The 23,102-nt window shown below is 51.2% G+C and overlaps 2 protein-coding genes across 7 annotated transcripts; one reads left to right on the forward strand and one right to left on the reverse strand.

Moving 5' to 3' along the window:
• Window positions 1-3,012: 3,012 nt before the first annotated feature.
• Sox18 (SRY-box transcription factor 18) lies at window positions 3,013-6,982 on the reverse strand. The gene is made up of 2 exons (XM_028885207.2): window positions 6,521-6,982; window positions 3,013-6,329 (listed from the first exon to the last, which is right to left on the reverse strand). The coding sequence occupies exons 1-2, from the start codon at window positions 6,858-6,860 to the stop codon at window positions 5,536-5,538; spliced, it is 1,134 nt and encodes a 377-aa protein (XP_028741040.1). The 5' UTR covers window positions 6,861-6,982; the 3' UTR covers window positions 3,013-5,535.
• Window positions 6,983-7,537: 555 nt separating this feature from the next.
• Window positions 7,538-22,827, forward strand: Tcea2 (transcription elongation factor A2). Of its 6 annotated transcripts, none has more exons than XM_037205505.1 (13): window positions 7,538-7,875; window positions 14,377-14,534; window positions 15,050-15,193; window positions 15,294-15,359; window positions 15,582-15,739; window positions 17,676-17,738; window positions 18,062-18,167; window positions 18,989-19,079; window positions 20,356-20,501; window positions 20,948-21,004; window positions 21,337-21,491; window positions 21,566-21,712; window positions 22,374-22,827. In XM_037205505.1, exons 5-13 carry the CDS (start codon window positions 15,671-15,673, stop codon window positions 22,497-22,499), a joined length of 960 nt encoding a protein of 319 aa, XP_037061400.1. In that variant the 5' UTR covers window positions 7,538-7,875; window positions 14,377-14,534; window positions 15,050-15,193; window positions 15,294-15,359; window positions 15,582-15,670; the 3' UTR covers window positions 22,500-22,827. The 6 variants fall into 6 exon arrangements, with proteins under 6 accessions (XP_037061400.1, XP_028741038.1, XP_037061402.1 ...); XM_028885205.2 differs by having other exon boundaries at window positions 20,371-20,501; XM_037205507.1 differs by lacking the exons at window positions 7,538-7,875; window positions 14,377-14,534 and having other exon boundaries at window positions 14,583-15,193.
• The last annotated feature ends 275 nt before the right edge of the window (window positions 22,828-23,102 follow it).

The raw sequence follows: 23,102 nt of genomic DNA on the forward strand, positions 1-23,102 counted from the left end.
GTGTGTGGTTCTTAACCTATTGTTCAGACATTGTCATTAGAAATATAAATTTAAGAAATTTTATATTGTGTTCACTTGTCTTGTTGACCTGTAAATAACTGAAACCTCAAAAAGTGAATTTGAGGGCTGAAGAACCTGTTCAGTGGTTAAGAGCACTTACTGCTCTTCCAAAGGACTCAAGTTTGGTTCCAAATACTCATTTTAGGTGGCTCATAACTACCTGTTACTCCAGTTCCAGGGGATCTGACATGTCTGGCCTCTGTGGACACCCACATACATGTGGTATATATTCATACACACACACACACACACACACACACACACTGCTGGGCGTGGTGATGCACACCCTTAATCACAGTGCTCAGGAGGGAGAGAGAGATTACTGAGATTGAGACTGCCTCGTCTATATAGTCAGTTTCAGGCCAGCCAGGGATAGTTTCAAAGCAAGCAAGCAAACACCTCCACCCCAAAGACTATTAATATCTTTTACCTGTATCTATAACTGTTAGATAGTTAAGATGTGTTTTGGATAAAGCTTCTAGTTTTAATTTGAAATATAATTATTGAAAAGAAAGTGTTTTCTAAATTTGTAATTATAGCAGTAGTTATAATAAGACATTAAAGAATCATCAAGTGGGAACTGGAGAGATGGCTCAGAGGTTAAGAACACTGGCTGTTCTTCCAGAGGTCCTGAGTTTAATTCCCAGCATCCACATAGTGGCTCAAAACCATCTGTAATGAGATCTGGCGCCCTCTTCTGGCCTGCAGGGACACATGCAAACAGAACACTGTATACATAATAAATAAGTAAATCTTAAAAAGAAAATCAAGTGAAAAAAAAGAGATATAAAGGTTATAGGTGTGAAATGTATTTTTGGTAAAAGAAGACTAAAGAGAAGCACTGCCTTTGGATACAAAAGGATTTTGAATGGTAAGGTAAAGACTGTTCTAAAATGAAAACAGACAAGAATAAAAGTTAGAAGATTAAAGTATGTTGTAGAATGACTGTGAGAACTAAACTTAAAGAATTTGGACATGGCTACAACTACATTAAGAATGAAGTTATTAAAAATTTTCAAGGCAAAAATTCAATTCCCTGAGATAAAATTAATGCTGCATTCTCTGTTTACAACAATAAAAGTTTTTAACACTATTAATCTATTCTTTGTAAATTTTACCAAAACAAATGACAACAACAAAAACTGTCTTAGGAGGCTAGAGAGATGGCTCAGTGGTTAAGAATGCATAATGCTCTTGTAGAAGATCAGAGTTCAGTTCCCAGAACCCACACTGAATGGCTGACAACTGCCTGTAAGTCCAGCTCCAGGAGGATCTGATGCTTCTGGCTTCTGTGGGTACATGCACTCGTGTACATGCCCACCCCCAACATGTACACAAAATTAAAAATAAATAAAAATAACTGGTTTAGAAAAGCAAGGACTTTGCTTTATTATTTTTTTAAACAAGACATTAAAAACCTGTGATTAGATTTTATTTTTATATGTTTTATACATTTTCCCCATTGGATCTGGTCTTCACTTGCTAGATATCCACTGCCTTAACAGTAGGGAAAATTCTGTTTAAAATAATTATTCCTGCCGGGCAGTGGTAACGCATGTCTTTAATCTCAGCACTCGGAAGCCAGAGGCAGGCGGATCTCTGTGAGTTCGAGGCCAGCCTGGGCTACAGAGCAAGATCCAGGACAGGCACCAAAACTACACAGAGAAACCCTGCCTCGAGAAACAAAAACAAAACAAAACAAATTATTCCTTGGGTTGGGGATTTAGCTCAATGGTAGAGCACTTGCCTAGCAAGCACAAGGCCCTGGGTTCGCTCCTCAGCTCCGGGGTGGGGTGGGGTGGGATGTTTGTGGGAAATTTCTGTGCTGGAGAAATGGCTCAAAGATTAAGAGAGCATATTGCACTTGCGAAGGACCTGAGTTCAGTCCCCAGCACCCATGCATTTTGAATAGCTTACAACTGCCTGTATTACACTTTAGCTCCAAGGGGATCTGATGCCTCTGGTTTCCATGGATACCAGCCCACACATATATATGCACGTGTGTGCATGCACTCACACACAGCACACACAAATCTTTAATGGAAGAATTATTCCCAACATCCACATAGCAGCTTACAACCATCTGTAACTAGCTCCAGGGGATCCAACACCCTCTTCTGGTCTCCAAGGGTACCAAGCATGCATATAGTACACAGACATACATGTAAGCAAAACACCCATACACATAAAAATAAATTTAAAAATTTTTTCGCCCCCTTCTCTTTCTGCTCTCTCCTTCCGTCTGTCCTCCCCCACCCCAATAAAGCTCTAAAAAGGTTAAAAAAATTTTTTTTTCAAGACAGTGTTTCTTTGTGTAGATCTGGCTGACCTTGAACTCACAAAGATCCTCCTGCCTGTGCCTCCTGAGTGTTGGGATTAAAGGCCTCCACCATCAGCCACCACCACCAGGCAAGAGCTCTTCCTGCAGAGGACTCAGGTATAGTTCCCAGTGCCCACATGGTGGTACTGTCTTTAAGTACATTTCATTGGGTCTGATGCCCTCTTCTGGCCTTCACCGGCACTGCATGCATGTGGCACACAAACATATATGTAGGCAAAACGCTCAAAAAAGATTTGATTTTTTTTTTTTTTTTTTTTTTTTTTTTTTTTTTTTGAGACAGGATTTCTCTGTGTAGCCTTAGCTGTGCTAGAAATTTCTCTGTAGACCAGGCTGGCTTCAAACTCACAGAGATCTGCTTGCCTCTGCCTCCTGAGTGCTGGGATTAAAGGTATGTGCCCAGCTGAATTTGCCTATTTTTAAATTGCTAATTGCTTAAAAAGATTTGTTTAGCGGGTGGTGGCACACACCTTTAATCCCAGCACCCAGAAGGCAGAGGCAAGTGGATCTCTGTGAGTTCGAGGCCAGCATAGTCTACAAAGCGAGTTACACAGAGAAACCTTGTCTCAAAAAAACAATAATAATAATAGTAATAATAATGATGGACAAATTCATAAGATAGAAAAGAGTTTATTGTTCCTTAGGGGCAGGGGAATAATAGGTTTTTATGGAGATGACGAAAAAGCCCTGAAGTTACATGATAGTAATGTTTCCCAACTTGAGTGAGTATTCTCAAACCACTGAACTGTGTACTGAAGGCTTTGTGTAGGATAGAGCAGAGTGCTTCCTAGTGGCAACTAGTCATTTCCTCTTAGTGTGAGAGCAGAAAGCAAGTGAGACCCTGTTTGGAACAAGTTCAAGTTGGAGCAAATTCTGGGCAGAGCAGAAGCTAGTATTAGGTTTTCTAGAGTACAGCTGAGTTGGGAGCAGGGGAGATTGAGACCTCAAGTAGGCATGCTCACCCCCTGCCTGCCGCATCTTGACCTTGTTGGGGCAGGAGACTTTGTGTGGTGTGTGACCATTGGTTTCCTCAAGAATATTCGAAGTGGTGATTATATATCCCGAGGAGACCCCTACCTGTTCTCAGACCCTCTTCTCTGGAAATTATTTCACATGTCACCCAGGCTATTCTAGGGACAGGCTATTAAGGGCTGAAAAGGGTGGGCGATTGAAGCTTAGACCTTTTGGGCAAGAGAGAGATAGGATGAGGAGTTAGGCTATGGCCTTAGTCTGTGGTTCTACCTGGGAGGGTGGGCTGCATCCTTGGAGGGGTGAGAAAAGTCTCCTCAAGTAGGATGATAGGAACCGCTCCCCCCCACCCCAGCCCAGCACTGATCCACTGCTGTCTTTGGTGATATGATCCTACTCATATCCCTTTCTGATCTTGCTCTGGGGTATTTTCTGCCCTTTGGAACTTGTAAATTTGAACTTGCTCCAAACTGGACCCTTACTAGCCCTCTTCCCTGACAGATGGGAAAAGGGTGTTTAGGGAACATCCTGCTCTATCTTCTCTCCGCAGAGACAGTGGGACCACACCAGCACACTTTGGACCTCCACCCTACTAACCAAGGGAAGAGGGTCCTCTGCAGGAATAAAAGTATAGAATTTAGAACTAGGAAAGTACTCTGGACCTAGGAATGTTGCTTTGGTCTGCCTGCTCTGGGCTGTCTCTCCTGTACTTCTTGGTATGTCCATAGGTTGATGGGAAAATGCCCCATTCCAAGTAGATAAACACTTGGGGACTGCTCCCATGCATTCAGGAAGCAGGACTGGTCAGGCCTATCTCTTCTATCTCTGCTTGGAGCTTGTCTGACTTTGTCCCTTTTATGTATCTCTGTCCTCTGTCATTGCATGCTAATTATAGAGGATAAGACCCCAAGTGCAGCTCCCCTTATACCATTATTTGAGGTAATGTAATTCATACTGGTCAATGTAGAGATGATACCATCTTGCTTCAGATGCAAAATACTCCTAAGAAATCCTCACATCTTATGTACTCCTCCCTAAACATTCTGGGAAGCTGGATCCCTGTGCATGGACCCCCATGAACATCTAGCCCCAGGCTTGTTGCTGGTAAGTCACAAATGGCCACCCTCATTGAAAGCCATATGGTTACAGCTTCGTAGTCATGCTAGGCATTTCACACTCCATGTGGGTGAATCTTGGAATCAGCTGATATTGCAGGACATATGGGAATGCAGGGTAGGGCAGGCCTCTCCTCCAAGAGTGGGAGCTTCCGACTAAGAAGACTTACTAGATATGAAGTTTTTATGTATGTGTCCAGGGACCACCTCCAGGGTGATTGTTCCATCCCTCTCTGGACGAATGTGCTTGTCCAGTAAGGGACTTTGAAAAGGAGATGGTCTGAAAAGAGGCCCCCCAGTCCTCCTGAAAGGAGCCCAAGCATGGCTAGTGAGCTGGGAGGCTTAAGGTACACGGTTTGAGCATTGCCTTGGTCACTAAATTTATGTCTGAGCCAGGCCCCCTGGGGGAGCAGAGCAAGTGTAGCATGGTGCTGCCCCTCAGGGAATATTTTTGAGATCTAGTAATATATCTGCACAACCCTGCAATTCTGCCCAAGCGAAGAATGCTGTCCTTGGCAGTACTTAGGCTTGTAGAAGGAAAATACAATCCAGGCTAGGAGCTGATGATATCTGAGAGCCCAACTGGAAGGATAGAGGGCAGCTTTGTGGCTAACCGGAAAAGTCAAGTAATCTCTGTGGTCAATGTTTATGGGAAACACTGTTGTTCCTTATGCATGGATGCTAGTGCTCACTGAAACCCTTTGAAAGAAAAAAGTTTAATTAAAAATTAAATATAGTGTGTTATATATGTATATATAAAAAGCAAAGTAAAAAATACAGTCTCATTCTAGAAAATACATAGCAGAAAAGAATTAGATGGTTCAAAAACTTAACCCTGACAGAGACAGCTAGCACATCCAGGGCCTGGGCTTCCTAGGGAAGGCCAGCACACAGGAGCCCCCAAAAGGAGGTATGTGAATGACAGAGGTGGCACCCTGAGGCCACCAGCTCTAAAGGCTGCTGCATAGTCTAACATACATCTGCGAAAGGAAGGGAGCGACAGGGTCCTGACACTTGGCCACATACTGAAGCGCTGAAGGGCAGAGAGAGTGCCTAGCCTGAGATACAGGCGCTGTAATAGACTGCGCTGCTGGCGTCAGACAGCGCAGAAATGAGGCTACTCTCCTCTGGACACGACATGGCACGCGGACCCAGTTTGGCCAGCGCCATGTGGTAGGGAAGTGTAGTGGCATCCGGTCGAGTCCGGCCGCAGTTGAGATACTGGTCGAATTCGGTGAGGTCCACATCAGCCCAAAGGTCTGCGGTAGGCTCCAGTTGCTCTGTTCCCTCAAGAGGCGCAGCCTCAGGTGGTGGTGACAGAGGACTGGGGTATGGGCCTGGCGTGCCCAGGGTGCCGTAGTAGAGGCCCGCGAGCGGCGCAGCAGGCGGCGCGGTCCTGAGCGCCTCAGCCAGGGGCGCCCCGTAGCAGAAGCTCGGGTCCCGTGCCAGCTCGGGGGCATAGGGCGCCCGGAAAGCCCGCACAGCGCAGTCCTCGGGCGCCAAAGGCGGTGGGAAAAAGGAGGCCTCGCCAGGCTCCAGGCCGTCCAGAGGCGAGCGCTCGGGCGTGGGTAGTCCCAAGCCATCGAACTCCGCGCCCAGCGTGGGCAGCTCCCGGAAGGAGCGGGCCGCGCCTGAAGCTGCAGGGAAGGGCTCAGGCGGCGCAGACGGCTGCACGAGGCCCGGGAGCAAGAGGCCGGGCTCCAGCCTCCGGGCCTTGCGCGCCTGTTTTTTGCGGCGAGGACGGTACTTGTAGTTGGGATGGTCGCGCAAGTGCTGTACACGCAGTCGTTCGGCCTCTTCCACGAAGGGCCGCTTCTCCGCTGTGTTCAGCTCTTTCCACGCTTTGCCTGTGGACAGCGGGAGCCTGTTAGTGGACCGCCGTCGGGCGCACGACCTGCCAACCCTGCGTGCGCCCTGGGCGCTCGGCGCGAATAAGGAATAGAAGAACCTTGAGCCCGACCCTGGAGCCCCAGATTCCGACACCCTCTCCCGCCAAGTTCCCTCCCTCACCGCCCTACTTTGTGCTCTCGACTCTTACCTAGCATCTTGCTTAGTACTGCGTTGTGCAGATCCGGGTTTTGCTGCGCCAGTCGCTTACGCTCGTCCTTCGCCCACACCATGAAAGCGTTCATGGGCCGCCGGATGCGCAACTCGTCGGCCGTTTGGCGCTCTCCGCGGCCGAAGCCATAGCGCCCTGACTCGGGGCTGCGCGGTGGGCTCCGCGGAAGGCTGGACGGCGAGGCGGACTCGGCGGGCGAGACGTTGGTGACAGGGAGGCCGCGCGGCTCAGCAGCGGCCCCGAGTCCCGGGGCCCATGCACAGTCGCGGCGGGAGGGCGGATCGTCCTGTGCGCCGTAGCCGGGCGGCGATCTCTGCATTCCAGCTGGGCAAGGCCTGGGCGGAACGCAGCGCGGGAGCGCAGAAGACAGTGGCGGGCACTGTGAAGCCAAGTTCGGAGGGCTGACGGACGTCGGGTGGAGACAGTGGGGATGTGGTAGCTTGGTGCCAGGAAGGCATCCCAGATATAGAGACACCGGGCCAATCCGCAGCAGAGCAGGCTGGCCGGGGCGGGGCTGCCCCCTCTGCGGTGGCTCCCTTTTTTCTTCCTGGCAGGATCCAGCCGAGGCCCCCCAGCGCAAAGCACCGCCCCCTCCCCCCGCGCGCACTGTCTCTGAAGAGACCCCCGAGTAGCAGAGGGCTGCTGGTGTGGGCTGAGGCTCAAAAGGAGGGGTTCTCCAGAGATGTCAGTTTTCAGAGTGGAGCTGTCACCCCACCCACAGAGACAGACCCCCGGGCAGTATTGAGGGGAGAGGGCAGCGGCATTAGATTGGATGAAGGAAGATTTATTTTAGAACCAAGTTCTTGGGAGGTCACTTTCATCGTGCACCTCGGGAAAGGGGATGGGTTTTTGGAGATGTTCTTGCCTCTTCCTGTCGGTTGACACTCCCAGATGCTGAGCTCAGTTGGGTAGTTTGAACTCTCCAAGTTCTGCCCCTGAGGCTGAGGAAAAAGTGGACCTTTTTATCCCTCTCTCATACCCAAATTCTGGGACAAGGCAAAACATGGACCTGGTCCACAAGGAAAAGGTAGACTGGTAGGCACAAGACACAGCCAGTCCCTGCTTCTGTGTGTGGGCTGCTGTAAGATGGTTTCCTTACCCAGGCCAAACAGCTGTCTCAGGAAGAGACAGGGGCCTGGGCAGGTGAGACAGAGGAAAACTGGGTGTTTTCCAAAAGAGCACTCATTCATTTTCTTTTTCTATCTTTTCAACCACTCCACCAGGAAGAGATCTGGCCTCTAGAAACGGCTTTCTTCTGAGAGTTGCCCCTTGTCCATTGCCATGTATAACTTCATAGAGGAAAAGCCAACGTTCTTGACAGCTGTCTATGACAGGTGACTAACTCCACTTACATGTACCCTGGACACTCTGCAGCCTTCCCAATCATGTCAGGATATCCCACCTTGAACACTGAGAGAGAGCCTGTGTGGCTTCTGGGGCTGTCCCTGAGTAATCCCTTTCTTTCTGAGCACTCTTACCATGGGGAGATGCCAGAGTTTCCTATAGTTCCTCAGACTAATGATGATAAATATCATGACCTGATATTTTGTCATGTAGATATGGTAATAAAGGGTCCATTATAGGTCCTGCACCTGCTGCAAGGGCATGAACTTTGAGTAGGGTGGGACTACTGGGGCAACTCAGTACTTTCTCAGAAGGCAGGCAGTGGTGTGGACACCAAGGTGAAAATGCTTACAGGACCTTGCCAATGGTCAGCTCCCTTTTGGCAGGTCTAGGTGGGTGAGTAGACTGAACAGGTGGTACAGGAGGATGGTGAATGAGGACATGAAGAGCTATGTGAAGATTTTTGTTTTGAGAATGGGCACAAAGAACTAAAGGGGGAGGTGGAGCATGGGTCAGTGGTAGAGTGCTTGCCCAGCATGCAAAAGGTCCTAGTTCCATCTCCAGTACCACAAACAAAACAAAGAACAAGAGCTACCCTAATATTCCCTCACTTCCATCAGTTTTTGTCAGAAACTACCCTTACTCCATAGATGGATACAGGTTAGAGTCCCCAGAGCCTGACTCAGCCAGGACAACAGCTATTTTGAGATGATGTTCACTGGGCTCTAGGAAAGGATCCCCAGATTCTTTTGCTGTAGCCTCATATGTTGAGGAGGACTTGGAGTTCTGTGATAGTTCAGAATCAGCCTCATGTTCTGAACAGGGTATCCAGCATAACCTCATTGTTCCCTAGCTCTCTAGCACCCACCTCTCCTGGCACCAGCCAATGACCCTCCTCATAGCCAAGTTGTGGCTCAAATGTCAGCCTATCATATCCTGCGAGCTGGGCTGGGCAGGAGCCTGCGGGCTGCTCCTTTTCTCTGTAGGGTCAGGCTACCCTCCCTGCCCACTCTTGGCAGTGGTGGTGCTGGCAGCTCCCACCCTCTCTCCAGATGGGACAATGGGGGAGGTAACTTCAGTCTGCCAGCAGGGTGGCCCTGACCCTGGAGCCCCAGGGCTGGAGGGACTCCCCAAGGCTGTACAGGGCTGCTGTGGGTGTGGCTAGCTATGCTAGGAGAGGGACATTCCATGTGAATGTCTGTATGTCTGTGTGTGGTCTACATGTGTGCCTCTGTCTGTCAAGTTCCCAGAGTATGGGGAGAGGTAGACCCTAGTGCTAGAGACTGCCCAAGTCCTTGGGAGTCAGACATGATGAACTTTCTTATAAGGGAATAGGAACTCAGATGTTGAGGACTGGAAGTCCTACTCAGCAAAACATGTTCTCAGCACCCTAAGAAGGGACTCCCCAAGGCTTCTTTGTTAGATGAGCTGCTGCCCTAGATCTGGCAGAAGAGAGAAGGGAAAATCTGCATTGGAACTCCACTTCAGTCTAGCTTGGCTTAGATGGGCACTTACCTATGGCAGGGCCATTGTCTATAGCCCCAGCCCCTAGAAAATTGGAATGGTAGGGCAAATCTTTTCTGCCAGTATGAGGCTGGCCTGGGTGTCAAGTGGACCCTATTCCCCTTTCCTTCCTGCTTATACCTACTCTCCTTCCTCAGCTTCTCTGGACCCCAGTCTTCCGTGAGGCCTGAAAAGGATGCTGGGTAGTTCCCCTTGGTGCCTATAGTGGGGGATTGGCTTGGCTCTGCTCTGCCTGAGGGTGGTGAGACCTCCCAAGCACTGCCTGGGCACAGACCTCCCAGGCTCCCACCAGACAGCTCTGGCTGCTGTACAGCAGTGAGGCTGGGACCAATTACATAGTCCTGTAGGGCTTGGGCCCTCCCACTCCCAAAGGCTGGGGTGGGGTCCCTGTCTGAGGGCAACAGAGCTCCAGGTGGATGAGTCTTTTTTGCAGCTAGCTTTCCAGTTCAGACCTTTCTTCTGACATATCACTCTCGGCTCCAAACCTTGCTGGCCTCCCAGTCTCTGGTGGCTGGAGCTGGGGGACTATGAAGCTAGGACCAGTCTTTACTTCTCTCCTGGAGTCAGAGCCTTTGGCAGAGTCTGATGCCTTAGAACAGACAGGGATAGGTCTGGTTTAGATGAGCTAGGCCCTAGCCTAAAAGATCCTTCAGCTTTTGTGTATGAGTGGGTAGAAGTAGTTTCAAATGTTGGGTTCTTGGTAAAGTTCACAGGTTCAGTTCCCAATCATATGGAGCCAGAGTCCCACTCAGAGCATGGTAGGAGTGGGAGTGTTGGAATGAGTGGTTGTTGGGCTAGTGGAGGGGCATCAGGGTTAGCTGTTTTAGATAAAGAATGATGCTCACCAGGTGGTGTTGGCACACACCTTTAACCCTAGCACTCGGGAGGCATAGGCAGGCAGATCTCTGTGAGTTTGAGGACAGTTTGGTCCTGGGAGTGTTCCAGGACAGCCAAGGCAACATAGAGAAACCTTGTCTCAAAAAACAAGCAAGCAAGCCAACAAAAAGAATGATGGTCAGGGTGTTGTGTAGAGATGGCTTGGCTCTCATCCACTCCGTGCCTTTTGGTCAGCAGGACTGGGTGGAAACAGTAGGGATGGAGAAACAAATGCAACTTATTACTGCAAGGTCACCATGGATAATGGCAGACCAGAGTGCTATGGACATAGGAGAGTAAGCCACATGCAACAGAGTGGCTTCCATGGGTGGGCCAGGGATCAGACATGTTTTGAAGGATGTTCCAGAGTTTTCAGTTATTATACTGTGGTGGGCATGTGGGTGCTCAGGGTGTTATCACAGGCATTGCCCACTTTTTAGGGTCACTAGATGAGAGCTAGGTGGGCTGTCAGGAGAGCTGTATGAGAGAAGGCTGGGGCTGCTGTGCAACATTTTGGAGTGTTCTGGTTCAGGGTGGCTGCGTGGCCAACTTGTGTCCTCCAATGTAGCCGCCTACTATGTATGGGCCTCTGAGCAGCACTGCAGGGGCTCCATGGGAACCTGGCTGGGGAGCCCGGCTACTCATGGGTTTCCGTGGCGACAACAGGGCGGAGCCAGGAAACAGCCGCTCAGGAAGGAAGGCTGGCCTTCAGGCCAGAAAGAACCCACTGGGCTGAGGAGGCGCCAGACATTCTGTCCAGTTTCCCCAACCCCTGCTGGCCGGTGCTCTCGCCCATTCCGTTGGCCTCACCCTCGCCCCGCCCCCACACCTCAGAACTGCGGGTCTTTACATAAATAGTTACTTTTATTCTCAGCTCGGTGCATGACCTGGGTCTGTGGATGTTGCTGTCTCTGTTCTCATGAGTGGTCCTTTGCCTTTAAGGTGGGCTAATTGCAGGCATACTCGCGTCTCTTAGGCTTCTGGGAGGTAGTACCCATTCTGAATGCCCTGCCATGTTGGGCTGGAGATAAAGGGAGACTAGGGCAGAGAAAGAATACATCCATCTCCTCTTCCTCCCTCCCCATTCTTCTCCCTCTCTTCTAGTAATTTTTCTTCTTTTTTAAAAATGTTGCTAACTGGGCCAGGCACAGTGGCGCACACCTTAAATCCCAGCACTTGAGAGGCAGAGGCAGGTGGATCTCTGTGAGTTTAAGGCCTGCAATGAGTTCCAGGACAGCCAGGACTGTGTAGAGAGACCCTGTCTCAAAAACAAACAGATGAACAAACAAACAAAAATGTTGCTAACTAAGGTGTCCCTGGAACTCTCTATGTAGTTCAGGCTGGCTTCTGTTTTCTGAGTTTTGAAATTGTACGTGTAGTAATCACACCTAGCTTTGCATGCTTTCTCCCTTCTTTCCTTCCTCCTCTCCTCTCCTCTCCTCTCCTCTCCTCTCCTCTCCTCTCCTCTCCTCTCCTCTCCTCTCCTCTCCTCTTCCTCTCCTCTCCTCTCCTCTCCTCTCTCTCTCCTCTCCTCTCCTCCCCTCCCCTCCCCTCCCCTCCCCTCCCTCCCCTCCCCTCCCCTCCCCTCCCTCCCCTCTCCTCTCTCTCTCTCTCTCTCTCTCTCTCTCTCTCTCTCTCTCTCTCTCTCTCTCTTCTTTTCCTGGCTGGTGACAAATGGCTTTGGTGGGGAACCAGCTGGCTGTTTAGAGACTTCCACTATCATTTGCTCAGAGACAGAATTCATTTTTTTTTTACTGAACCCCCTGCTGGCACTAGACTGTCTTCTGAGGTAGGAAACTGGAAAAGAACAAACAGTCCCAATCCTTACTGTGAGATGTTACCATTCTGGTGTGGAAAGGATAAAAATCAATAAATCCACAAATAAGCCCATATTGGAGGTACTAGGTATGAGAAGGGGCTATGTCAGTATCTACATCCTGTTTTTTCATGAGTGGGTTTTGAGCCCACACTGAAATAGACATGTGAAGAAACCATACAAAGAGCATGCTACACAGATGGGGAGCTGTTTTAAAGTCACTGGGGGGGGGGGAAACAGGTGTATGGAAGGGCCGGGGTGAAGCATGAGGATTGAAGATCAAGAGGCCCAGTGGAGCCTGGAAGGATCTTGCTTTTTCCTCTGAATGAGACTTGAGAAGTTTTCAGTGACTTGGCATCCCACAGGCTCAGCACAGCTTTGCTCCTGCAGGGGCTTAGCGATGGCTGACTTTTTTCAGGCTGATCTCTGTAGGATGGCAGGCAAGCAGGCAGGCTGCCTTAGAATTCCACAGGTTTGCTGCCTCTGAGTCAGACCTCCATGCTTCATCCATTGCCTCTGACCCTGCGGCTGCTTGGGGTTCCTTAGGGTAGGAGGGTGGAGTGGCCGCCAGGCTGGCGGGCTGGCAGGGCAGGGGGGCGGCATTTCTGGGAATTGTGTGGGGGAAGCACATTCACATTGTTAGAGCAAGCCTGCAGCTAGGGCCTCACTGGCCTCTGGGGGATGCCTCCTGCCTCCCTAGCCCTGCCTCTGGTGGTGGGGGTGGGGGTGGGGCAAAGCTGGACCCTGGCCAGACTGTGGGCTGTCAGGGGACTTTCCAAACAGACATTTCCATGAGCCCATGGCTCTTCCCATTCTGTAGACTAGGATACTGAGGCTCAGAGAGCTGGCATCTACACAAAGCCAATATCCATATGTCCAGCCTCCACTTTCTACACCCAAATGACCAGAGACTCTTATCTGTCACTGGTCACTGCCCTGTCTGATCACAGAAGCCAGTGTCCACGGAAGGCCTGAAGTGGGACTGGCTATGGATATAGAGCCACGAAGCCCTATGGTGGAGACCTGCAAGCCCCAAAATGGGCTGGAGGACATGAGAACTTGGTGCAGAGGAGGGACTACCATATGGAGGCAGGAGCAGGACCTCCTGGGGCTTAGGATGCCTCCCGGTCTGTGATGATGGGGAAAGAAGGGGCTCCGTGTGAGCTTGGCAGTGTGAGTCTTCCCACCCACCACCGCCCTGCCTTGGCCAGAGGGGAAGCATTCAGGCCACCACTGGGGTCAGGGCCAGCTCTGGGCAGACTGGGATGGGGGTAGGGATCACAAATAGAAAAATAAATGGCTTGAGTTTCCGCTGTTTCCTGAACTGAGGAAGGGGGAAGGGCAGGCTTTGGGCCAAAGGTGCAGTTGGCCTGGTGGGGCAGACCCTGGGGATGTCCCATGATCCCACCTCATTAGGGTATTGTCTGCCCTTTTCAGACCTTCAGGCTGCAATATCTCCATCCCAGGGACCCTAGGATAGGGCTGTGTTGCTCATTGAGAGCTCCTGAGGTTGGAGATCCACTAAGGAAGGGAAAGGCTATTAAGGAAAATTGGGTGTACCCCAGGAAGGTTGGGTGCAAAAGCCAAACGGTGACCTGTGAAGGAGCCTCATCTGGGTGTTCTGGGGGCATGGAGAAGCCCCCAGTGATAGATAGGATGGAAAGGTAGGCAAGGCTATCTCCTAGAAGCAGGCAAGTGTGTCCCTCTCCATCACCTTCAGAGGGCTAGGGTAGAGGACAACACCATGTTGGAATGAACACCTGGTGATGTCCAGATGGTGTTTGGTGGAGAGGTTCACTGAAGATAAAACTCCCAAAGTAAGCAAGGTGTGTGGCTGGGAGTGGGGGGTGGGGGGTGAGGAAGGTTCTGATGTGGGAGTGACTTCTCTGAGCAAGAGCCAGAGGTTGGATTTGGAGCTCCTGCAGGGTCTGGGATTAGGGCTTTGGTTTGTTTGTTTGTTTTTTTTTTTTTGTCATGTAGCCCAGGCTGCCCTCAAACTGGAGCCGTATCTGAAGATGACTTTGAATTTCTGATCTTCCTGCCTCTGCCTCCCAGGCAGGTACCTGTGATGCCTGGTTTTATGCAGTACTTCTGATTGAATCTAAGGCTTCCTCTATGCTAAGCAAACACTACCAGCTGAGCTAAGCCCCAGCTCAGCGAATGAGGTTTTCTAAGGCTGGGATGTGGAAATATCTGGCTGGTCAGTGCCAGCCCCACAAGTGAGGACCCCTCAGGAACGAACACATCTTTTATCTGGCTTTTTTTGTTATCATAGCTCCCCTGCTGGTGATCTACTGAACTTTCCTCTGGAAGGAGCCACTGCCCGAGCAGGTTTGTGGGTTGCTCCTGCCACCTACAGGCTGCTGTTGCTCATCACTGGGACCACGACTCCACCGTTGACAGCCCCTTCAACCAAACACAGCATGGTTGAAGGTCAGGTGGCTCCTTTACTGCCTGCGCTGTACCAACTCAATGCTCAAACACAGGGTTCCCTCTCCCAGATATTGTTTGGTTGGGTTTGGCTTAGAGCAAGGGCCCAGAAGCCAGTAAAAGGCAGAATCAGAGTTGGTATGGAACTGGAGAGCTGTGTTCATTCATCACTGCACCCCTGGAAAAGCTTTGTTACCTACAAGAAATTCCATACTTTTTCCTTATGGTGAAGATGTCATAACTGATTAAATGGGCAGCCCAGGCCATGTGTAAATTCCATTTGCACCCTGGCCTCGTGGTGCAAACTGTGGTTACAACAATTCAGATAACTGTCTTCTGGCACCAGCGCACCTGCCACCATCTGCTGCACAGAAGAGGAGCCGAGTACCTCTTTTCCTTCCCTGGGCATGGCTATGATGTTTCTGAGGCACTGCCGCGGTACCTAATTGCCTTGCCTTGTTCTCAGTGTATAATGTGAATCGGATGATCCTGATCACTCTGTCATCCTCACTTCACAGGCTGGGAGACTGAGGCGTAGAGCAACGAGCAGAACCTGGGATTTTCACCTTGTTAGGTTGACTTCAGAGCCTGAATTCTTGCCCAAGAAGCCTTTTCAGAGTCCAGGGGCCATACCTCCCAGTGTGCGCCGCATCTGCGCAGAGGTAAGAACGACCCAAACCTGGCTTGGCAACGATGCAAGTGTGTCAAGTCCAGCCGGGTGTAGGGCTGAGCTGAGAGGTCCCGACGCCTCGCCCCTTCTAGGAAGTGGAGGCGACCGGACTCGACCAGCGAAGGAGAAATGCACCTCCAGGACAAGTGGCTCAGATGGTACTCCTCCCCTCAAGTTCCACCCTCTCCCTGGCATTCGGGAGTGGGGGTGGGGGTGGGGGTCGGGGGTGGGTAGGGTGCGTGTGAGGCGGTCGTTCAGCGGGCGTACGGAGGAACTACCTTTTCCAGCGGGCCGCGCGCCACACGCCGCGCAGTCGTCTGGGAGTTGTGGTCCCGGGGGCGGAGACTTTTTTTTTTAATTGTGTTGCACGCGGCGGCCAGGCGGAGGTTTGTTCCGCGCATCTAGGCGGCGGCAGCCGAGGTCGGGCCGGGCGGCGCAACCGGCGCAACCCGCTGCCACCGAAGTGGTGATGGGCAAGGAGGAGGAGATTGCGCGGATCGCCCGGAGGCTGGACAAGATGGTGACCAGGAAGAGCGCGGTGAGGGGCGCGGGCCGCCAGGATCCTGGGGCCCCCGCTCCGCGGAGACCCGCTGAACCCACCCGCGGGGAGAATGACACTCAGACCAGTCGAGACCCCTGCCCCAGGCCCGCCCTCTACCTTGTCCTGAGACTGCCGCTTCGCACTGGACGCCAAGCTGACTTGAGAACTGCCCACTGCCCCATCGCCCATCGGTGGTCGCGGGCGTTCTTAGCCCAGCCGTTGTCTCCCATGTCTGCCCCCACCCTCCAGAACCAGGTTTCTCTAATAACCTCCACCCCCACCCCCGCTTAGTCAGGCCTCAGGCAGCAGCAAGTCGGTGTGGGTAGACAGTAGAGATTCCGAAATGAACCTGTGTCCTTGAGACCCTAGTAGACTGACTCTGTCTGTCCCTAGCCTTGCCCCGAGGCACTGTGGGCTTGGCAGTCTAGCCTGCCTTTCGACCCTGGTCACTCAGGAGCATCCTTAGGGGATGATGGTACCTGCATCTTGTCTTCCGTGGGTGGGAAGGGACCAGGAGGTGGCCTTAAGGCTAAGTATGACCCGCCCATCCGCGGCACCAATCCCCAGGGCAGCCCAGATGGTGGCTGAGTTATGAGTCTGTACAGCCTCCCCAGGACTGTACTTGAAGTGGAGGGCTGCAGGACAGCTTTTGGAGATGAGCAGGATTGCCCTGGGTTCCTGTTGGTCAGGGTTGGAGGGATGGGGTCTAAGCCAGGAAGAGGGTTAGGTTCCCCTTCTCACCTAAAACAGCCCCACTGCGCAATCACCTAGGCTGCAGAGGCCTGCTGGTGCTTCTTTCCCCTAAGGGTATTAAATCCAAATGACAAACTTGGAACTTGGAGATGGGGTGGGAATCTATAGGGGCTTGGGAACTGGTAGAGACAGACATGACTGTACAGTAGGAAACTGTACACTGTACAGTAGGAGAAGGGAAATGGCAGAGGTTCCAGGATGTTGCAGCAACCTGAGAGGCTCCTTGGAGCAGCTGGTGGTTTGTTTGGACCTTCAGGGTGGGAGTACAGAGCTGTTGGGGATGAGTGCCTCCGGCTCTAAGGATCAGGTCTTCTCTGGAAGTCACCTCACGGCTGATTGGTGTACAGTCCCAAGAACAGGATCTGCTTTAGGGCCATAACCCAGAATGGAGGTCAGCCCCAGACCCTCCCACTACCTCTAGTATGGAAAGTTTGAATGGCTGGGTGGGTTCTCTCTGCCTCTTTGTGGCATGCAAAGGCTCTCGATCTAATAGTGGCAACCTGGAGGAAAGCAAGCACAACAGTGTTGGGTGTTGTAAGAGTCTGTCTCACTGTAGGAAGAGGTGCTTGAATAAAGCTTTGAATTGCTAGGGAGAAGAGCAGTCTTAAGTAGAGTGAGGTTTTTAAGATAGGAAGAGGAGGAACCTGCCTTCGAGGTGCAGCCTTTCTGTAGATACCGAAGAATAGAGCTTGGGCAGAGGAAGAAAATCAGGATTGTGTGTTAAAAAAAATCCAGAAGAAGTGCTACACTGATGGATGGGCACTTTGAGGAGAGGCTGCCCTACTATCACAGCATAGATGGACTAAGGCTAAGGAACCTGAGTTATATCTCGGAGTGTTCTTCCATGTTGAGCAGGAACTGGGGCATTTTTTTTTTTTCTCTAGTAGTTTGCTCAGTGACCTGGTGTGGTTACCATGAGGTCTGGAGGTCACCACAGATACAGGGTGAGAAACCACCTGATCTTTGAGGAGAGCACTGTTAAGCTGTTTGCCTCTACTCCTGCCCTAGTGCAGGGGCAGTAAAAAGCCCCTGTTGTGATGTAGGACCATGTGTGCAGTGCTCTGGTCTTCTCAAGGTAGAGGAGTGGCTTCCTTTCTGACATGTAAATTGTCCCTTAAATGAACAGGAAGATGTGTGTTTGTCCATTAAAGTCCTTTATGAAGGTACTTTTTCCTTCCAGGAGGGAGCCATGGATTTGCTGCGGGAGCTGAAGGCCATGCCTGTTACATTACACCTGCTCCAGGTAAGCTCTTCTGGTCCTGGTCTAAAATGGTTCCAGAGACAGCAATTCCAAGAACATCTAGCAGGGCTCCTTATATTATTCCCACAAGGTTTAGCTGGCACAAACAACTGCTCTAAGGAGAGGGTTTCTGATTCTCTCTGGTGATCAGTGAGGTGGGAGGGGGGGTGGTCTGGGTTCCAAATGAGATCATAGCCACTGGGAGAGGTGTCTTTCTGTCCCTGCCCATTTCCCAACCCTTTTCTTTGGGAGCCAAGAGTCTTTAGTGAGGATCTGCCTCTGGAGCAGGCTTCTACCACCTCTGACCCAGGACACTTGCCTTGCAGTCCACCCGTGTTGGGATGTCTGTCAATGCCCTACGGAAGCAGAGCTCGGACGAGGAGCTCATTGCACTGGCCAAGTCCCTCATCAAATCCTGGAAGAAGCTCTTGGGTGCGATCAGAATGTAAAGGGTGGCTCTTGTTGCTCAGCACAGCATAGAGTGCTGGCTCTGTTGCTCTTACTCAGGCTATCTGGTTATGGGATACAAAAAACAGGCAGAGAGTACCCATCACTGGGCTGGAAGTGGATGAGGATGATGGAAGATGGATGTCATCTGTTGTGGTAGGGAGGGGGTTAGCCGGGAGGCATGACCATTGAGACAAGGGTTATGCTGGGAAGGAGGTTTTCAAGCTTTGAGAGGTCAACAGAAAAGGAGGTCCAGGTCAGGATGCTCCAGCTGAAGAAGGAGGAGGTGGGGTCGTTACCTATGCAAAAGGTGAGCTAGGCAGACAGCAGCTGTTTGTGGGGACAGTGGACAAGTAGGCTGCAGAGATGCTCCTACTGATTAGGAAGGCAACCATTCCTGGGCTCTGTCTATACCTCTGTGAGACAACCCAGGATCTGTCCCTCCTTACAGTCACATGGCCATCAAGAGGCTAGCAGTGTAAGTTTGTCCTGGTCCCTAGTTCAGGTTTTGGGCAAGGCTCTGCCCGTGTTTTCAGAAGGAGCCTTTTGTGAGTCATATGCTTGTTTTCTGGCCAGGTTCGACCTAAAGAGTCCCACAGCAGCTTGCTTGAGTGGGGCTTGAGGAGGGTGGGTCCTGAAAAGGCTGGTATGCTTTCTGGGGACTGGGAGGAAGGTCTGGTGGCCTCCTGGCACCTTGCTTGTCTAATGACTTTAAGCTGTAGGTATAATGGCCAGGTTGAGGCCAGGCTGGCACCTGGCTGCCTGCTCCTGACCAGTCTACACCATCTGTTTTCTGATAATGGCAGATGTTTCTGATGGCAAGACCAGGGATCAAGGGAGGGGCACACCTCTGCCCACATCGTCCTCAAAGGATGCCTCAGGGACTACGGATCTCAGGTAGCATATCTGAAGGCAGGTATATACATTTCTGCCTCTTGCCTCAGTTTCCTCAGTGGGAAAAGAAGGCTGATGTCTATTTGCCTGGGCATTGCCCTGAGGAAGAGGCCCTCTCCAGGGCACCATTTATAAGTTATAAGCCTCGTGCTGAATACTGTCCCACTGCTCAGTTCCTTTCTTGCCCATCTAAGATGTCTGGCTGTGTCTGCCTGGCTGTCAGTGTCATTACTGAGACCTTCAGTAAGGAGGCACTACCCATCAGGAGCAGGCCTGGCCCTAGGCCCCCTTGCCTGCTTCCTTAGACCTCTATGTTTTTGCTGCTCAGCAGGATTGGTGAATGGGTCCCTCATGCAAATGCTATCCGGAGCTATAGGTGGGCACAGCTCATATCTCCACTTCAAGTGTTGTCACACCGCTGCCTTAAAGATGGTCAGGGCAGACCTGTTACCATGGAGACTAGGGGCACTGCTAGTTACAGGCTATGGATGAGAAGCTGCTTTGATCAGATGGTAGCAGTGGCTAGAGGCTGGGCCCAGGCCACAACAGCCTATGCTCTGGACTCCAGACTAGCAGTCCTGATATGATGTTATGTCCTGAGGTCATTAGCATGCTTGTACAGTTGATTTTGCTCCAGAAAGCCACCTGACTCTGCCAATTTCCAGAGGAAAGGGCCTGGTGGGTATAGCACGACTGTTGGGTAAGTCTTTTACTGGACCCAGACCTGAGATCCTTGCCCAATTTCATTTCTGTTGTGTGGGGTAACCTGTGACATTAAGACTTGACTTTGGGTGACCCCCCACCTCATCTTTACTCCAGGCAACCAGAAGTATCTGCTTGGTTCTGCCATTAGCAGAGAGGCATTCACAGCATGGCCCATGTCCTGGGCTTCTTGGGAAGCAGACACTCTGGAGCTAGTAAGAATATCTCAGTCAGTTTTGACCAGGGAGCATTGCTTAGACACTGATTGTTGAAGAAGGATCTGACATCCACTTGGGGAGTGATCTGTGCTTCACTGTGGACCTTCTAGCCAATGCCCTTCTCTGACAAGGAGGGCAGAGCACATAGGCATTCTAGGCTGAACTAAGGATGGATGTAGTCACTGGGACTAGCTGGGTGTCAGTCAGGATAGACCAAATGGGCTTTGGAGGTCAGCATAGTATCCACATTTACTTTTCTGGGGACCACCCAGCGAGGGGACTGGGTAGCCTACCAATGATGCCCAACAGCTACTGGAGAAGAATGACTTAGCTTAACAGGCTCAGTCTGAGCCCAGCAGGCTTTGTCTCTCTAGCTGCAAGAAGCCAGACCCACCTAGAACTTTATCCACTCCGAGGATCACCACATTTCCCCCAGTGCCCATCACCTGTGATGCTGTACGAAACAAATGCCGTGAAATGCTGACTTTGGCCCTGAAAACGGACCGTGAGTATTACCACCTTTGGATTTTGACACTTGTCCAGATTCAGAGTGGCCTGGGCCTCGGCCTGCTTTAGAGGTTGCTGCCAGAGAGATGGCGCCCAAAAAAAATCTTAGTTTTTTGAGACAGGGTTTCTCTGCGCAACAGCTCTCTCTGGCTGTCCTGGAACTTGCTCTGTAGACTAGGCCTCAAACTCACAGAGATCCACCTGCCTCTGCCTTCCAAGTGCTGGGATAAAAGGCATGTGCCATCAATGCCACATAGCTCTTCTCTTTAGCCCACTGTGACCTAGGGAGGAGGCTGGGGTTTTTGGGGTCACCAGAACACCCGTATCTTGGGAACTGTCTCAGGAATACAAGTGTCATATTTAGCTTCTAGGGTTCCGTGCAAGCAGAGGCATGGCAGGTGGAAAAAGTTAGTGGGGGAAGCTAATGAGGGCTCCCTCTTGCAGATGACCACATGGCCGTCGGTGTAGACTGTGAGCATCTGTCAGCTCAGATTGAGGAGTATATCCTTTGTACAGTGTATACAGGGTCAGAGGCTTCTGGTAGAGTCTGTAGGTAACTGAGTTGTGCTTCTCTAGTAGCTGTTAGACACCACTGGTAGGTTATCCAGTGCTCTCTTGGGGTGGTCCCCTGACCTTTTCTGGGCCATGGATGGGTAAAAGGCTGTGACTACTTAATAGGTAGATTTGGGCTTCAGATAGGAATGGGTTTAGAGAAGGTACAACACTATAGCCCCTCAGTTCCCCCACAGGGCTTGAGTGGGTAGATTCATTCCCATAACTCCAAGGAGAGGATGGAGCTCAGAAACCTCAGATGGGTCCTTAAATACCTTTACGCATCTTCCTGGATGTGGGAAATACAGACATGAAGTACAAGAACCGTGTGCGGAGCCGAATCTCCAACCTGAAAGATGCCAAGAACCCTGGCCTGCGGCGGAATGTGCTATGTGGTGCCATTACACCCCAGCAGATAGCTGTGATGACATCAGAGGTGAGCCCCACTGCAAGGGCTGGGGCAGGATGCTTCTGCAGAGCTGCAGACTGAACACTTGGCTCCTTTATCAGGAGATGGCCAGTGATGAGCTGAAGGAGATCCGCAAGGCCATGACCAAGGAGGCCATCCGTGAACATCAGATGGCCCGTACAGGTGGCACACAGACCGACCTGTTCACCTGCAGCAAGTGCAGGAAGAAGAACTGCACCTACACGCAGGTTGGGGTCCACTCTATCTTTCTTGGCTGGGACCTCAGGGCACACCCATCCTCTTCTTGGATACCACTCATGTCCCTGTTTTTGCTGGTCTGGGGTTCTGCGGCAGGGCTAGGTGGCTTGGCCCTGCCCAGCATGGAAAGACAGGAGTGCAGTATTCTGTTTGGCAGTGGCTATGGGACCTTCAGACCTTGCTATGGAGGGGGAGGCTGAAGTATTCCGGGGAGACCATGTGTACTCCAAGAGATATTGGGTACTTGGGAAGAGGTGAGTGAAGTAAGATGGTCTCTCTGATAGACTGTTCCAGGGCTTGTGGAAGCTGCCGTCACCTGTAATAAGGCATGCATGAGGGCAGGGTAGCTCAGTCCTCACTACTTATAAGGACTGGCCCTGTGAGATAAGGTATTCTCTTGGGTCTCCCAGATGGCCAGGGCCACTGGCATCTCAGTTGATCCTTTCACTATATAGACCCTCCTGTTGGGAATTCTGTACTTATGTGACATCCTGGACTCTACTGAGCCCAGTTGTTCAGGCCAATAGGCCTAGTTCTAAAAGGTTGAGGTCACTGGGAAATTTCAAATCATCAGTAGAGATCAGGGGGTATGAAACCAGTACTGTCCAGATTAGGGCAGCAAAATCAGGAATTCAGCCACCCACCCTACAGGTGCAGACCCGCAGCTCCGATGAGCCCATGACCACTTATGTTGTCTGCAACGAGTGTGGGAACCGCTGGAAGGTAGGTGGGTGGGCCCAGAATGCTCACCTCCAGTCCTGTCTCAGCATATATTAGACCTGAAGTAGGAACCAGGGCCCATTATACCCAGCTAGTTTCCTGGGAGTCTCTGGGATGGAGCCCCATGCCTGTCCTATTTCTGCCCTAGGGGGTCATGTGGGGCCTTGGTCAGACATTTCCCTGCCTTCCTGCAGTTCTGCTGAACCCTTGTACTGATGTGTTGTAGTCCTGGCCATGGCCAGCATTGCCCCCTCCTGCAATGTTCTTGGTGGACACAGCTTCTCTGGAGATCCTCAGAAGGTGGCATGCCCTGTCCCAGCCTGCCTGCCTGGTGTGCACCCTTCTGCCCTTTGTCCCTCATTATTAAATGTATTCTTTTGCCTTCCTCTGGCCTTGCTCTTGGTGGGAGGTACATAGGCTTCAGCTGGGTCCTGTCCTCCCATCACCCTAGACATCTCTCCTCCCTGGGCTCAGAAAACACTTGAGTTAAGCTGTGGTGGGGTAATATAGGCAAGAGCATGTCTGTTTTTTAGAGAGATTACTTGTACATGTGATTCTAGGACATTGGTGGTACTGCTTATATGTGTGCCATCATGCTGGCTGTGTGGGCAGGTGGCATATGGGACTTGTTAGAACAGGACTTTGCCCAGTGTTCACCCA

This window comes from Peromyscus leucopus, chromosome 4 (assembly GCF_004664715.2).
Source record: "Peromyscus leucopus breed LL Stock chromosome 4, UCI_PerLeu_2.1, whole genome shotgun sequence".
Classification (NCBI taxonomy): Eukaryota; Metazoa; Chordata; class Mammalia; order Rodentia; family Cricetidae; genus Peromyscus; species Peromyscus leucopus.

Coding starts and splice junctions, on each gene's coding strand:
- Tcea2 (XM_028885204.2), top strand. CDS start 15,671: ATGGGCAAGGAGGAGGAGATTGCGCGGATCGCCCGGAGGCTGGACAAG. Junction 17,739..18,061: donor TTACATTACACCTGCTCCAG/GTAAGCTCTTCT, acceptor CTTGCCTTGCAG/TCCACCCGTGTTGGGATGTC. Junction 20,502..20,947: donor TTTGGCCCTGAAAACGGACC/GTGAGTATTACC, acceptor TCCCTCTTGCAG/ATGACCACATGGCCGTCGGT.
- Sox18 (XM_028885207.2), bottom strand. CDS start 6,860: ATGCAGAGATCGCCGCCCGGCTACGGCGCACAGGACGATCCGCCCTCC. Junction 6,330..6,520: donor AGTACTAAGCAAGATGCTAG/GTAAGAGTCGAG, acceptor CGCTGTCCACAG/GCAAAGCGTGGAAAGAGCTG.